At 40.2% G+C, this 14,780-nt stretch overlaps 1 protein-coding gene across 4 annotated transcripts in view; it reads left to right on the plus strand.

Moving 5' to 3' along the window:
* Positions 1 to 14,780, plus strand: part of GramD1B (GRAM domain containing 1B) — a 178,264-nt gene that overhangs the window by 130,231 nt on the left and 33,253 nt on the right. For 3 of the 4 annotated variants that reach the window (XM_083122716.1, XM_083122714.1, XM_083122718.1), the window contains exon 13: positions 10,786 to 10,966. In XM_083122716.1, the coding sequence (XP_082978842.1) occupies positions 10,786 to 10,966 (181 nt within the window). The remainder of the gene's footprint in view (positions 1 to 10,785; positions 10,967 to 14,780) is intronic. The other variant, XM_083122715.1, reaches the window with a different exon arrangement.

Raw genomic sequence — 14,780 nt, forward strand, 5'->3', positions numbered from 1 at the left:
TACCAGGTTTCAAACCTCAACTGTATATCAGCTAGCAGTGAATATTCTCAAAATCTCACGTGTGGGGATATTATTTTGCCACATGTATTTCAATCTTACACATTTTATCAGGACTCAAACCTAGAAGCCTCTTGATTACAAGGCAATAAAAGCCATGGGGCTATGCACCACACTCTCCTGGGTCTCAGAACCCAGGAGCTATGAGCTCTATATCAACTAAATACAGTCAAAATTGGATTTTGAACTGTGCAATGAATATTCTGTAAGTCTCACTTGTGTTTATATTAACAGAACAAGGCAAAACCAGAATTGGATTCAGGCTTGCATGACAGCATACAAGAAGGCAATATTCTTTTACTCAGAATTTCCCCCCTGTTACACAGAAATAATAATAGAAGTTTTATGCTCTTTCAGTGAATTCTGTGTAGATTATATCTCTTGCGTGCCAGCATATAAAGCCACTAGGCATGCAAGCAAAACTTCCCGATCAAAACTTTTTGATAGATTAATATATTGCTGAGCTAAATAATTGCTTACCCCGGGACATGGAACTGATCAAAAGATTAGAAACAGCCTGCCCTTGTCCTAATGTATTGATCTGTAAGTTGTAGAGCATGAGAATATAAGCATTTTTGCTTTAGTTTTAAGCTTGTCAAAACAATATCAAGAGGGGCATATTTTTGACAAGCTTATAGACAACAAACTGAGAGATTCAGCCTTTGTACACATGGCGGAATCAATCTGAGGGGGGGGCTCACCATTTCTACACTAGAATTCAAGATTCTTGGGATTTTGACAGAAAAACACACTGTAAACAATAAGATCATATGGGAACTTGGCATAGTTTTAAGTGTAGGCAAATCTGTCTGTTGAGGGTTCTTCTTTTCTACACTAGAATTCAGGATTCTTGGGATTAAAAGCATATCACACTTGAAGAATTGGGGCATATGCCCCTCTTGACATTGTTTTAAGTGTAGCCAAATCTGGTTGTTCAATCAAATAACCTCTTCATTTGTACGCTATAAGTGAGTTTATAATATCATCAATCCCACTACTTGCTTTGTTCCGTGTCTACCATAATATGGTATCATTGCTTCATCAACTGCAACATTAGCATCTCCATGATAGAATTTCTTCGACTTGCAGTTCAAAATCTTCCGAAGAGAGTATATCTTTGCAAACTTATTATTTTCTTCAAGGTTACAATTATCATAAACATGCAGGTTACACATTATTTGAATGAATCTATTCCTGGACATTGCATCAGAAATAGCTTTGATGTAGCAATCATCGTTTGGTTCCCAGTCCATTCTAAGTCTTGGAACCTGCCAGTACCCAGAAACCAGCAAAATGGCAAAAAATACTTTCAATTCTTCAACCATCACATTCAAGTTTGCATTACCTTTTTGGAAGGCATATAGGTTTGTTTGGTCACGAAACATGGTAAGTACGTCGTTCTCGTAGAAATGTTCGAACAGCTCAACAGGGTTGTAGTCTTTCTCTAAAAGGAAAGCTTTTAACTCCCATTCCCTTCCTTTTTGTACTGGCAAGTCATTATTGGTCCATTTCCTACTTGAAATATTACAATTAGATTTTGTAACTAATGGCTGGGGATGAGATTTAGAAATAGGCTTACTTCCCACATCACTCGTTTCAGAACTACAGGCAATTTCTCTTTCATCACAATAATTCCCAATTAATTCATTTCCTACCTCTCCATCTCGCTACACTGTGACTGACGCTTCTGCTTCAGCAGCAAGCTGCCTTCCAGAGAGATGGTCAATATTTGCTTCATCTTCATCATCACTGTCTTCTTCAGAATATTCACAATTTTCTGGGAGCATGATGACAACATCGGCAGAAAGTATGTCTTCTTCTTATGCAAGTATGGTGAAAATCTCCTCAACAGTCAGTCTGAAACAATAGAAAAAATATTTGCATTATACAATTCACTTTTTCCTGTACTCGTATTCGCAAATGGCAAGATATGTACATATATATGTGCGTATGTACGTTTGTATGTGCATGTGAATCAATATTGTTAAACACTGAAGTTGTTATAATAGACAGATGTAATGTAGATACTAACAGGTGCGGCAGTGAAACGGGTGATTTGGCAACCCTGGAAATAGTAAATTACATAAGGAATCAGAAAATGGGAGTGGTGCCATCTGGACAACAAACCTTTGCCATTGACACTGATATCGGAGTTCAGTCGAGATGGCATCGTGGACCGGCGAACAATACGCTTTTGCCGTGAAGGCATTTTACAAAAACAACGACAGCTACGTGGCCGCACAGTGTTTTTGTAAAATGCCTTCACGGCAAAAGCGTGTTGTTCGCCAGTCCACGACGCCATCTCGACTGAACTCCGATATCAGTATCAATGGCAAAGGTTTGTTGTCCAGATGGCACCACTCCCGTTTTCTGATTCCTTATGTAACTTACTATTTCCAGGGTTGCCAAATCGCCCGTTTCACTGCCGCACCTATAAGAATTTCATGGCCCATTCATGCCCGTTGATCCAAAAATGGAACAAGCAAACTACAGACTTTATGTGCACATTGTTCCAATATTGGAACATTCAAATTTAACTGCTACCTGTGCTGATAAGCAACACAATACTTTGAAGTAAGTTTTACATTCTACAATGTGTGTATTTTAACATCAAAAATACAACGAAACATTTAAAAAATATAAATTAATTGTTCAGAAGTTACTAACCTTTCTCGAACAGCCATTGCACACAGGAAAACTGTCGATGACAATCAACCTTGCTAGTCCTCTGCAGGCGATCTGGATAAAACTGCACCATCTTGCTTATCAGTAGTACCAACCTAACAGATTTGTACAAAAAATTCCCTTAGTTCATAATCATTTAGTAAGTAAGAGGGAAATTTGAAAATGTTCCATTATTGGAACAACTGGCACAAATGGGTTAAGGGCATTGACTTTAAAAAAAAAATACAGGGACATGGTTTCACGAAGGTTGAGAACCATTTCTCTAGTGTTTAGGTCTTCGCTTTTTTCAGGCTGGAAAGTCTGTGCATATTATTTCTCAGTTTTCTCATGCACAACATACCTCTCCCCAAGTTTCAATAACTTGCACAAATTTTACAATGCGGTTTACATGTAACAATGTCTCTTGTTATGTTTTTTTTACAGGTGACTAATAAACTGATAACGCAATTATGTAGGTAACATCATAGCATTTTGTAGGTTAGTTGCGTGTTACTCACAAATCCAAAATATAAAAAATGAAAGTTAAAAATTGTACTTACATATGTGAGTATATGTTCCTACCGTAGAACGACGTTTCAGGGAAGACTATCTTCTTCTTCAGGTTCATATAAAAAAAACTAGGTACTTGGCATAGTACTGCGTCAAAAATGTAATATGAGGATTGTGGTTAAGGGTTGGTTAGGATACATTTATAAACCTAATATTTTTAAATGTATCCTAACCAACCCTTAACCACAATCCTCATATTACATTTTTGACGCAGTACTATGCCAAGCACCTAGTTTTTTTTATATGAACCTGAAGAAGGAGATAGTCTATCTCTGAAACGTCGTTCTACGGTAGGAACATATACTCACATTGGTAAGTACAATTTTTAACTTTCCTTTTTTATATATAGGTAACATCATGTGAACTGAGCAAAGAAACAAGTGTTGCTTGCCATGTGTCATGTGCACCTTGTCTCTTCGGTGTGAAACATTCGTGTTGCATTTTGCATGTCGCATGTCTCTTTGGTGTGAATTCTCCCTTAGAGACATCTGATCGGGTGAGATATCTATTTACACTGTTAACAGTGCTAGGTTTAGCAGTCTCAGGGAAGGGTGTGATCACATATTGTTAGATGTCAAGAAGCGATCATCATTATATACTGTAATTAAAGTGCCCTGGATTCAGTTCACAGTGGAAACATGTAGAATGGTTTAAACAGGGTGTCTACCAGTCTGGAAATCCTGGAAAATGTCAGGGAATTTACTTTTCTGTAAAAGTCATGGAAATATCAGGGAAATTTAGTGTTTTTCTGAAAAAATCAATGTTTTGTGGAAATGCACAAAATGTAGGTTTTTAAACAAAGAGAGAAAAAAAACGACAACCAAGAAATTTAAAATATGCTATGGACAAACTACACTTCAATTTGATATACTGAGTATTACCAGACGTTACAGTAGAAATTGTGTATCAAATACTCTAGGAAAAGGTCATGTTTTGAACTATTTTCATGTAGAAATGTATTACAGTAATTGGTTCTTGAAATATCCCAATTTCTTTTGCAATTTTTGGGCTGTTTTTGGAAGATATTAGGATTAATACACATACTATTACTAAATTTTACTATAATTATATATTATTTATTCTATAATTTTCATGACTTTTTAAACAATTCTTTGTTTACTAGAAGTCAGTACATGTGAAGTAATGTAAAAGCTCACCCCCCGGTACCACTTCAATTTCTATTGTTTACTGGACACCAGCTACGTAAAGTGCTGGAAACTTAAAAAGTGGGAAAACGTAAGGGAGGGGTGAAACTCAAGTGTCAGTAAGAAATTACTACACAATCGACCTTTTATGGGGTATATTGTATCAAAAATTATTTAACAACAGGAAGGAAGTATGATAATCAAGTTCTAAGGTCAAAAGCAAGACGTGCTGTTAAAATCAATGACGAATTAGCGGGACCCACTTTCGAGGGTAGGGACTGTGGATGACTGCTTCTAACTGCTGCCTATTAGGTTCAGGTTATGCATCTGATCGTGTGAGATCTCTGTTCACTCTGTAAACTGGTAATTACTTGTTATTTTTAGAAGTCCTGGGTAATTGGAAGGGGGTGATGATTTATAGCTGGATGCCAAGCATCTTTATATACTGTAATCAGAGTGTCCTGAAGACGTGCAGAATGGTTCATATTCCACTTTGAGCTGCATATGTATCCAGTCCCGATCAGCCCAACAGCATGAAGTGAACAAAACAAGCTTTGTCAAACTTATGCATTTTTAGACGTCGCAATAAATTATCAGTGACACGCGCAGGATTTTCGAAAGGGGGAATGGGGTTACGTATACTTTTTATAGTAGTCAGCCCTCATTTTGCCATCTTTTCCTGCCTTTGACGTTATTTTTCTTCTTTTTTTTTAGAAACACTGGTCAGAGTACGACCCTCATCATCCCCTTTGGGCATGCCACTGATTGTTATTTACATCCATGTTAATTGATGATTTATTATTGGATTTAGAAGTCTTGCGGAAGGCCAACATCTCTTCCACCAATAGTTTCCCCGTAAATAACGTGTTTCTCCCCCCCCCCCCCCCCCCGCCCGGTCAAGTTTTAATATTGAGTGATTTATTTTCAGCACGAGAATGGTTCCAAAGAAAAGCTGCGATTATATTATTCTTAGCATCATGTGCATTTCATTCCTGCACTGCTCTGTGTTTTCAAGGTGTTTATATCAGAAGGCAGAACAAGAAAAATAAATAAATAAAATCCTTTTCTTTTTCTAACTCCTCGCTTTGTGTCTGGTACTCGTGTTTCCTAATTGTCAACTAAACAACCTTCGGAGAGGAGATTCAAAAGAATGCCATTTTTCTTCCCTTTGGATGAGTCATAGCTCTGGAGCTAGGAGACGAAACATTTGGCACCCGTTGCCAGCTGCCCAGACTTCCCTCCTACCGGTTTGTAATGGAAGGGAGGGGAGACGAACAGGTGGTTGAGGGGTGCTGAACAAGTCTTGTCAGAAGTGTGCCCGGCCAAGTTGCAGGAAGAAATAAGGAAGGAGGAGGGGGAAGAAGGATCACTGTTTGAAGTTCTCCATGTTGTCATGTCAATGCTTCAGACATATGAGCAAGATTTCCGATGCGGGACATTAAAAAATTAGAAAGGGGCTGAATCCTTGAATTACTGCATAGCTTTGCACAGTGCCCGAGTAATGACCTCATGTTGTCATCTTTTTTTTTTTTCACTTGCAGTACGCTATGTTCGTTGAACATATTCAGGTTGAAGAGCAACTGCGTAATTTTAGATGCCAGAGGAAAGTGTGTTCGCCTTTATGTTAATTGGTTAAGTTGTCTCGTGTAAGGGTGCTCACTTCCACAGGAGCAAGAAAATCTGGGCAGAAATACTTGGTGGCACTTTTCAGTAATTAGTGGCCACGGTGGCTCAGTCGGTAACATGTCTGACTACCATGCTAAAGATCCTGGGTTCGATCCCTGGCCGGTTCAAATCCGGGAACTTTTCTAACGATGGAAGCTGCCCTGGCATCCACCCAGCATCGAATAACATGGGTACCTGGGGGAAACCCTGGGGGGTAAAGGCGGTCAGGGGCATGATGCTGATCACATCACCCCACTCACGACCGGATCAAGAAAGTGTGGGGCGTTACCCCCACACCCTCTATATGCCTTCATGGCGTGGTGCTATGCACAGGGGAACACTTTTTACTTTTCAGTAATTACAAGACTAGTGATTAGGTATGGGCGATATCGGAAATTTGATATCGTGATATATCGTCAAGAAAATATCATTGCAGACGATATGATACTATATTTTTTCCTTATCGTGATATCGGCGATGTATTGTCTCCACAATATATATAGATAAAATATCATGACGATGTATTGCCAAATATGATGATATACAGCTATTGGACATTGAAACTGAAACACCTGGTAGAAAGCCATAATTTTTATTTAATAATGTGTTGGGGCGCCTTTGGTGGCCAGTACAGCAGCAACACGATGTGGGAAGGTTCGATAGAGGTTCTGCATCGTGTGCAGAGGGATTTGGAGCCATACCTCCTGAAGCACAGTGACAAGTTCAGCTGTGGTGGAGGGAAACGTTTCCACACTCGATCCTCTAACAAACCCCATACAGACTCAATAATGTTGAGATCTGGCGATTGAGCGGGCCATGGCAGATGTTCAACCTCACTGTCATGCTCATCGAACCACTCTGTGGTATTAGCAGTGTGAATAGGGCAGTTATCATCCTGAAACACAGCTCCACCATCCGGGAAGAGTGTTTGAACCATAGGGTGTAAATGGTCCTCCAGAATGGTCCTATAGTCCTTGGCAGTGACACGACCCTCGAGAACAATTAGTAGGCCCAAAGTCTGCCACGATATTGCACCCCACACCATCACGGATCTGCCTCCATGTTTGACTGTGGGTACCAAGCAGTTTGGGTTGTATACTTCTCCAGATGAACACTCTCCCTGTTGTTGGGAACACGTTGTAGCTGGACTCATCCGAGAATATGACACGTTTTAGGTCATCCAACGTCCAGTTTTTGTGAGTCTGGTACCACTGAACCAACTTTACGGCATTTGTGCTACTGATGAAAGGCTTCGGGATAGCAACCCTGCCATGAATGTTGGCCTTATGCAGGTATCGACGGACTGTTTTCGTGCACACAGGTTCTGTGAGGTGTGTATTCACTTCTGCGGTGGTTTTCCGTTTTCATGCAACGATCCTAGTCAATGCCCTGACGTCCCTTTCTGACAACTTCCTTTGTCCCCTGCAGTTGCTCCTCGTGGATGTGGTTCGTCCTTCCTGTTCATATGCACACATCACCCTGGTTACTGTAGCTCGTGAGACGTCACAAAGTGTTGCAGTTATGGACACAGATGCACCTGCTAGATGCACCCCTACGATCTGCCCTCTTTTGAAGTCAGATATGTCCCCCATTATACCGCTCTACACACACGATTTGACGTTCACTGACAAACCTCTTCTACTGGAGTGACTACCAAGGACCTGCAAACGTGACTCATTGCCCATAAGTGCGATTTCAACTACCAGATGGCTCTGGTGAGTCCCGCAAACATCCCAGTCTATTTGCGCAGGGGTTTCAGTTTCAATGTCCAATACCTGTATATTGCCAAATATGGCGATATATTGCTGACACGGTATATATATCGCCAAATATTGTGATCATATATTGCCAAAATATCATGTTGATGTATTGTCAGCACGATATATATATTGCTAAAATATCATGATGATATATCGCCAAAATATTGTGATGATATAACGCCAGCACGATATATATATCGCTAAAATATTGTGACGATATATCGCCGACTTGATATATATCATCAAGTTGATATCGCCTGGATGATATTTTTTTCAATATAGTGATATATCATCTGGACAATATATCGCCCAGCACTACTAGTGATGATACCATAGGGGGCATGACAAAGCAAATGTCCCCGCCTCCTTGCAAATTAGAAAAAGGTGAAGGTAAAGTTTCCCATGCACTTTACACCATGCCGTGACGCATACGGGATGTGGGAGATGGTGTGATCAGCACTATGCTCTGGCCGGCCCCGTGCTCTTTTGGCCCAAATATGCATTTTAATGACATTTAGATGTGCACTAAATTTGACTGCTCTCAGAAAATATTTCCGCACATCTCATTTATTCACATATTTTTTTGGCCCCATTACTTTACAACATACGAGTCACGCAATATGCATAGAGAAAACATTCTCTGCCTCACGCAGAAGAATCATTAGTCCCAACCTCCCCCCCCCCCCCACACACAATTAATTTGACACGAATATTTTTCTGTCAGTGAGTAAAATATCGCCCTATCTGCCCATAGAAAAAATGATCACTTTAGCTTGTGGTTTTTAATCTTCATTCTGATAACCAAATGATAGAGTGTTCATTCGTGAAAAAACTTCAGATTAAAAATAATCGAACTACATCCAATCATATTGTCTAAGGAATCTAAACGAATTTCCATTGAAGAAAAAGTGCAGTTGTTATCCGGTATGGCAAATCCTTAATTTTTTTCCATTTTCAACATTTCAAACAAGTAGAAAGGAAAAGTTTTTACAAGCAAGTCCCCCCTCTTTTGTGCAGGAAAGCCTAACATCTGGAAGTTCAAGGTTGCGTAGTCAACAGAATAGGTTTCTGCCAAATTTTAAGACATCGTCACAGCTCGGAAAACGTATAAAGCAGGAAACGGGAGTTCGAGCGAACATAAAATCGAGGTGAACGTCCTATTATTTAACATGGCCTTTTGCCGGGGCCTGACTGGATGAACGTATTAAGCGGGAAAACGTATAATGCGGAAATGTAAAATTGGGGTTTCACTGTACACATACAGGGTGCTCGGAAATTCCCCTTACAAACTCCTAGGGCTAGTAGAGGGGACTGAGTAGACAATATTTGAAATAGGAACCCATGTCCGGAAACGTACCGTTTCTGTGCTACAACCATGACAGTGTGTTGGATGTGCCTGTGTTAGTATGCAACCGGGTAGGTAGAGACAGAGGATGAACTGGCATGAGTTATGGTCACTTCACAAGAGATTGACGGGACCCCAGGTGTGATGGATTAAGTGTACTGGAACATGATTCCTATGTACAATGTGTGCAACGACTTTGGTGGTCGTCACATCGAGCCACTGTTCTAGTTGAGCAGTGGCGTTTGCGAAGACAGAAGACAGAAACAAATTGTTGCGTTCCACTGTCGACACAGGTGTTGATCAATGAATAGTACGTTTCTTTTTTGTTCCCTTGGCATTGTTACCAAATAAATTTGTTTGTATTATGGACTGACACACACGTCATTCATTTCTGTAACACCTCAATTGACATAGTTGTAATAAATAATTACACTTTAGGTCATCAGGTGACCTTCTGACGTCATGTACTGCCTACCCGGTTGCATACCAACAGAGGCACATCCGACACATTGTCATGGTTGTAGCACGAAAATGGTACGTTTCCGGACATGGGTTCCTATTCCAAATATTGTCTACTCAGTCCTCTCTACTAGCCCTAGGAGTTTGTAAGGGGAATTTCCGAGCACCCTGTATGTAAGTGAGCTCTGTTTTTTCTTTATCAGATGCAGCCGCCAAGTCTTGCTGATGTAGATGGTTACATTCTCATCCACTTTCTGCTTGCTAGAGACTTGCAGAATGTTTTTCGTTGTTGCCTTCTTGACACTTGGCAGAAAAAATGGAATGCGATAACGGGAAACAAGTTTCACGCTATTAAGCCAACCATAGGTGCACGGCGATCCTCGTCCCATCCCTCTCATCGAGAGGAAGTTCTTCTCACTCGACTGTGTATTGGACACAGGACACAGCCGTTTAACACATGGACACTTGCTGCAAAGGCTGGTCCCTCCTGTGTGTCATGTTTGTAACATCATTTTAAGTATTCGGCATATTCTTTTTGAATGTACCGAATATGCTTTCCTCAGGCAGACTTTTAATCTTCCCAACTGTTTGTCATCCCTGTTGGGAGATGACAATTGCATTTTATCAAATGTTTTTAGGTTTTTGGGAAGAGCCGGACTTTTCCACTGTCTGTGAGAGAGCTTTTAGTTCATTCCTCCTTTTTATGTGTGTTTTATCTTGTGCAGGTCCCTTTACAACCTTGCACTTTTAATTTTTCCCAAGGGGATTTTTACACCCCTTATTTTAAATTTTTAAGTAAGAATTTTAGATGTGGGGATATTTCCCTATGTACATTGATTCTGTTTTTGATTTGACACAATGTCCTTCAACACTATTATTATATTAGCATTGCCTTCTTTTAAGTTTGTGAGTTCTGTTTCATGCATGTTTTATAAAATATGATGTTTCCAATGCATGATGTGACGTAATCTTGGAAGAAATGTTGTCAAATATTTTAATTACATTTTTACTCTTTAGTATTGTGAAAAATTGGTTTACCTTGTTTTAATCCTACATGTTTTGTCTGTGCTCCATTTTCAGTTGTAATGTTGTTTGTCTTGATGAATTTTCTTTGTTGCAGCAGTATTAACCGTAGAACCTGACACCAGGAATTCTCCCGAGATCCTCAGCTGTGTGGTGCTTATTGTGCTACTCTTCCTTCTACTTCTAAACGCACTTTTGTATTATAAGTTATGGTCCTTGGAGGAATGGATGCAACAACCAACGAAACCTCTATCAATTGTGGATCTGCATGTTTTGAGGTAATGTCACATTACCTTACCCATGTTTGTTGAACGTTTTCAACCCTGAATTGTGATCACTTGTCAGTTCTATGATATTCTTCATTTCTGTCAACTGTATAGGAGATCCATTAGTGAGAAAACAACTGTTTGAAACAAAAATGGGTGAGGAGAAATGAATCAAATATCCTGGTACAGTCACGGACACTGCCGGCTTGTAACGATTCCATTGAAAGTCAATGTATTCATTACAAGCCGGCAGTGTCCATGATATAGGAAAGGAGGTAAACGGTGTCTTACCCTTAGTGAATGAACACAGAGAGTCTTTGAAATTAATAGCAATTAACCATTAAATTGTGCAACGTGGAAATACGAAATTTCAAAATTTCATGTAAGTAATTTTGAACCGTTTTTACTGCATCCATGATGAATGTTTAAGATATGTTACTAACTTGGTACTAATGTTGGAGTCAGTTTCATTTTTGTGGGTCGCACGAAAAAAATTACGTCGATGGTCGCACATGGTGCCAGAGACCGGGTTTTTAAAATATGTTAAATTAATGGTCTAAAATGCCAAATCCTCAATTATTACGATTAGATCTTTTCTTTCAACAATTGAGATTCCATAAAACAATAAAAATTGGAAATTCTATAAAATTATAAAAAGGCACTCTTCGTTAGTTGGGCATGAAATGGTAGACCGTATTTTAAGTAAAAACGTTGTACACCTATTGTCACGCATGGACTTAGACAGCAAGGGGCTTCAACAAATCCTCCCTAGTGGCTCGAAGATCTTACTAACACTGAAAACAAAATTGTGGTGTAAAAGAGGAATGTTAGAAACTCAGCTAGACAGAGGGAGGGTGTTGACAAGGCAATCATTGATAAATAAAGATGTTAAAACTGCACAACTTCAACTAGAAACTGTGCACGACCAAAAAAGGTTAAAAAAAAAAGGTAAAGTGCTCCCCTGTGCTTAGCACCATGCCATGAAGGCATATAGGGGGTGTGGGGGTAATGCTCCACACTTTCTTGATCCGGTCGTGAGTGGGGGGTGATGTGATCAGTATCATGCCCCTGACTGCCTTTACCCCCCAGGGTTTCCCCCAGGTACCCATGTTATTCGACGCTGGGTGGGCACCGGGGCCGCTTCCAACGTTAGAAAAGTTTCCGGATTTGAACCGGCCGGGGATCGAACCCAGGAGCTTTAGCATGGTAGTCAGACGCGTTACCGACTGAGCCACCGCACGACCAATGCAAGGTTAAATGGAAATGTTGTCATGTGAGATCAAAATGAGCTACAATTTTATGAGAAACACTTAATTTAAACATAACATTACACTTATGCTGCTGGAGCCATGATATTGTTCATGGCCCATGTTACTAGTCTGGCCCCCCACACTTTACCTCCGCACTCGAGGTTCGGGGCACTTCGTACTCGGCTCTGATTTGTCTAGGGGTATCTTTCTTTGTACGACAATGCACGTGGGTTGCTACAAGTCAACATAATTATATAATTAACTACAAGAGACAACGGATAACCTTTGCGAAACCTTATTGCTATAGGGGATAAATTACCTTGTCCAGCATGTGTGAAATTAAAAACGGAAATTTTGGATAATTTCTATAGTTTAATTAACGTAAAATTTAAAGTATATACAAGTCGTATCCGAACGTTCATTTCTCTAATTATCGGGCCAAAACTCTAATTTTGATGTTGGAATATCTATTGTTTGTACCTGGATGCTTTACAGTGCATGAATTACATCGGGAGTACGCTTGTCACAAGGTAGACTCGCGTTACTCCAAGAAACGTCTTAACAGGCGCTAGGCTGCCCGACGTGTACATTTCTCAACCTCCACAGTGACAAGGCACTAGGCTGCCCGGTGCACCGTAATTACTTCAAAATAACATCCAGTACAACTACCTTTTTACCTGTAAACTGGACACCAAGGCACTAGCTTGCCCGGCAATCCAATCTCTTACAGCATCCGTTTCGGGAGACCTGTCCTCCGGTCCTAGCTAACCAAAGCAAAAACAGCCTCTCCCTTCCAAGTCTCAGTTCCAACAGCCGACCTCCCCTACTCTCATCTGGGAGTTTATATATGTTTGGTTGGCGTCTGTTGCCAACCGCCCTTCTTTCAAAATTTTTAATCTTTAACAGCTAAACTGCCCGCCTTTCTTTTGAACGTTCGAAACACGAAGCAAGAACAGAGAGCTACATGGTATTTATACATGGAATAATATGAACCTAAAAATGCATAATAAATTGATTTACACTAATAACACATATATATGTTTATACACGTAATTACCTAATTAATTAACATATTAATAAAATATTTAAATAAGAGAAAAAAACACTGTTGCCCTGACACGGGGGCAGGGTAACAGATTCCCCCTCCCCAGCGTTACAATTCAATCTGAAATTTGAATTTCAGTCTATCTGAATTGTCTTTCAAAGTTACTGAGAAAAGTTAAGCACTTTATCTGAAAAAGAAAAGTTCACTGAAAAAGTTATTTTCACTACACATCACAACCGTCTCTCTGAAAAAGAAAAGTCTCGATTTCACTGCACTAAATATCCAATTTCCACACGGTTTCTTCCTCCGGGAATCCTAGATCCTCCTGGACATCTCGGTCATCTGGTCATCAGGACTGCTCCCAGGTGCAGACGTATTCAGCTCCTCCACCTTCCAATGAACACGTCCGGCTCCCGCTCTAGGGTCGACTCAGCCTCCTTCTCGGTCCATCCGAAGAACCCCTGGCTCCTCAGTCCCCTATTCCTTGCATCTGGGACTTCTGCGGTACTTGGTTCGACTCCTGTCGAATTTCAGCTTCAAATGCTTTCAAATGTTCTATCGTTCGATCACACTACCCGACTTTAAAATGGCTTTCCCATTTATCATCTATAAGGAAACTTTCCCTTCCTTTTCCGGCCATCGAACTGCCATCCTTCAGCATTCTCTTAGCGATGAAAATCTCATTTCCTCGTGTGCAGAATATTCATCTACTTTTATCGGTAAAAGGTTTACATAACATAAAATCCAACAGTCCGTAATTAAATCTTACATTCACATGAAATAAATTTACCAGGACTCGAATGTGTAGCGACAATAAATCAGGAACTTAATTACTACTGTACAAACTAGAAGTCGACTTTTCGGCTTCTTTTTCATCATTTTTCACAGCCCTTCTACCCCCTCCCCTTGAGATGGATTCTCAGGGTAGAATTTAGGGACGAGTGCTTTCCCTCACACTTCTCAAATTTCTTCTCGGAATGACCTTCAGCTGGTCAACGTTAGCCAGAACTCTCTTCCCCTCACCTTCCTTTTCCAAAACAACATTATTTGGAGTAGTGAAATTCAGAATTCTGTAGATCCCTTTGAATTTCGGAAAAAAGCATGCAGTTTGCTTATTAAAAGCAGACAAAATTCTATGTTCTTGAAGCAGTACTCGATCTCCGACACGAAGATTAACCCTTCTTCTGCCCTTATTGTAGGCCTTTGATGCCTTTTGCCTCGTCTTTTCCTCTTTTTCTGTTGCAAATTCGAAAGCCGCGCCCATTCTTTCCTTTAACTGTATGACGTAATCCATCTGTTTTTCCGCCGTGACGTTCTCCCCGGTTCCATCTTCCCTCTGAAGCTCCATTTTCCGAGTGTCATGCGGTGTGTACAAATCACGTCCAAAGAACAAGAATGACGGCTTCAATCCAGTCATCGAATTCGTTGCATTATTAATGGCAAAACTTATCGCGTCCAAGTTTTCAGCCCACGACGAGTGTTCCTTGCAGAATTTTCCAAGTGCTTGCTTGATTATCTTAATAGCTGCTTC

The sequence above is a fragment of the Lepisma saccharinum genome, chromosome 5 (assembly GCF_977018435.1).
Source record: "Lepisma saccharinum chromosome 5, izLepSacc3.1, whole genome shotgun sequence".
Classification (NCBI taxonomy): domain Eukaryota; kingdom Metazoa; phylum Arthropoda; class Insecta; order Zygentoma; family Lepismatidae; genus Lepisma; species Lepisma saccharinum.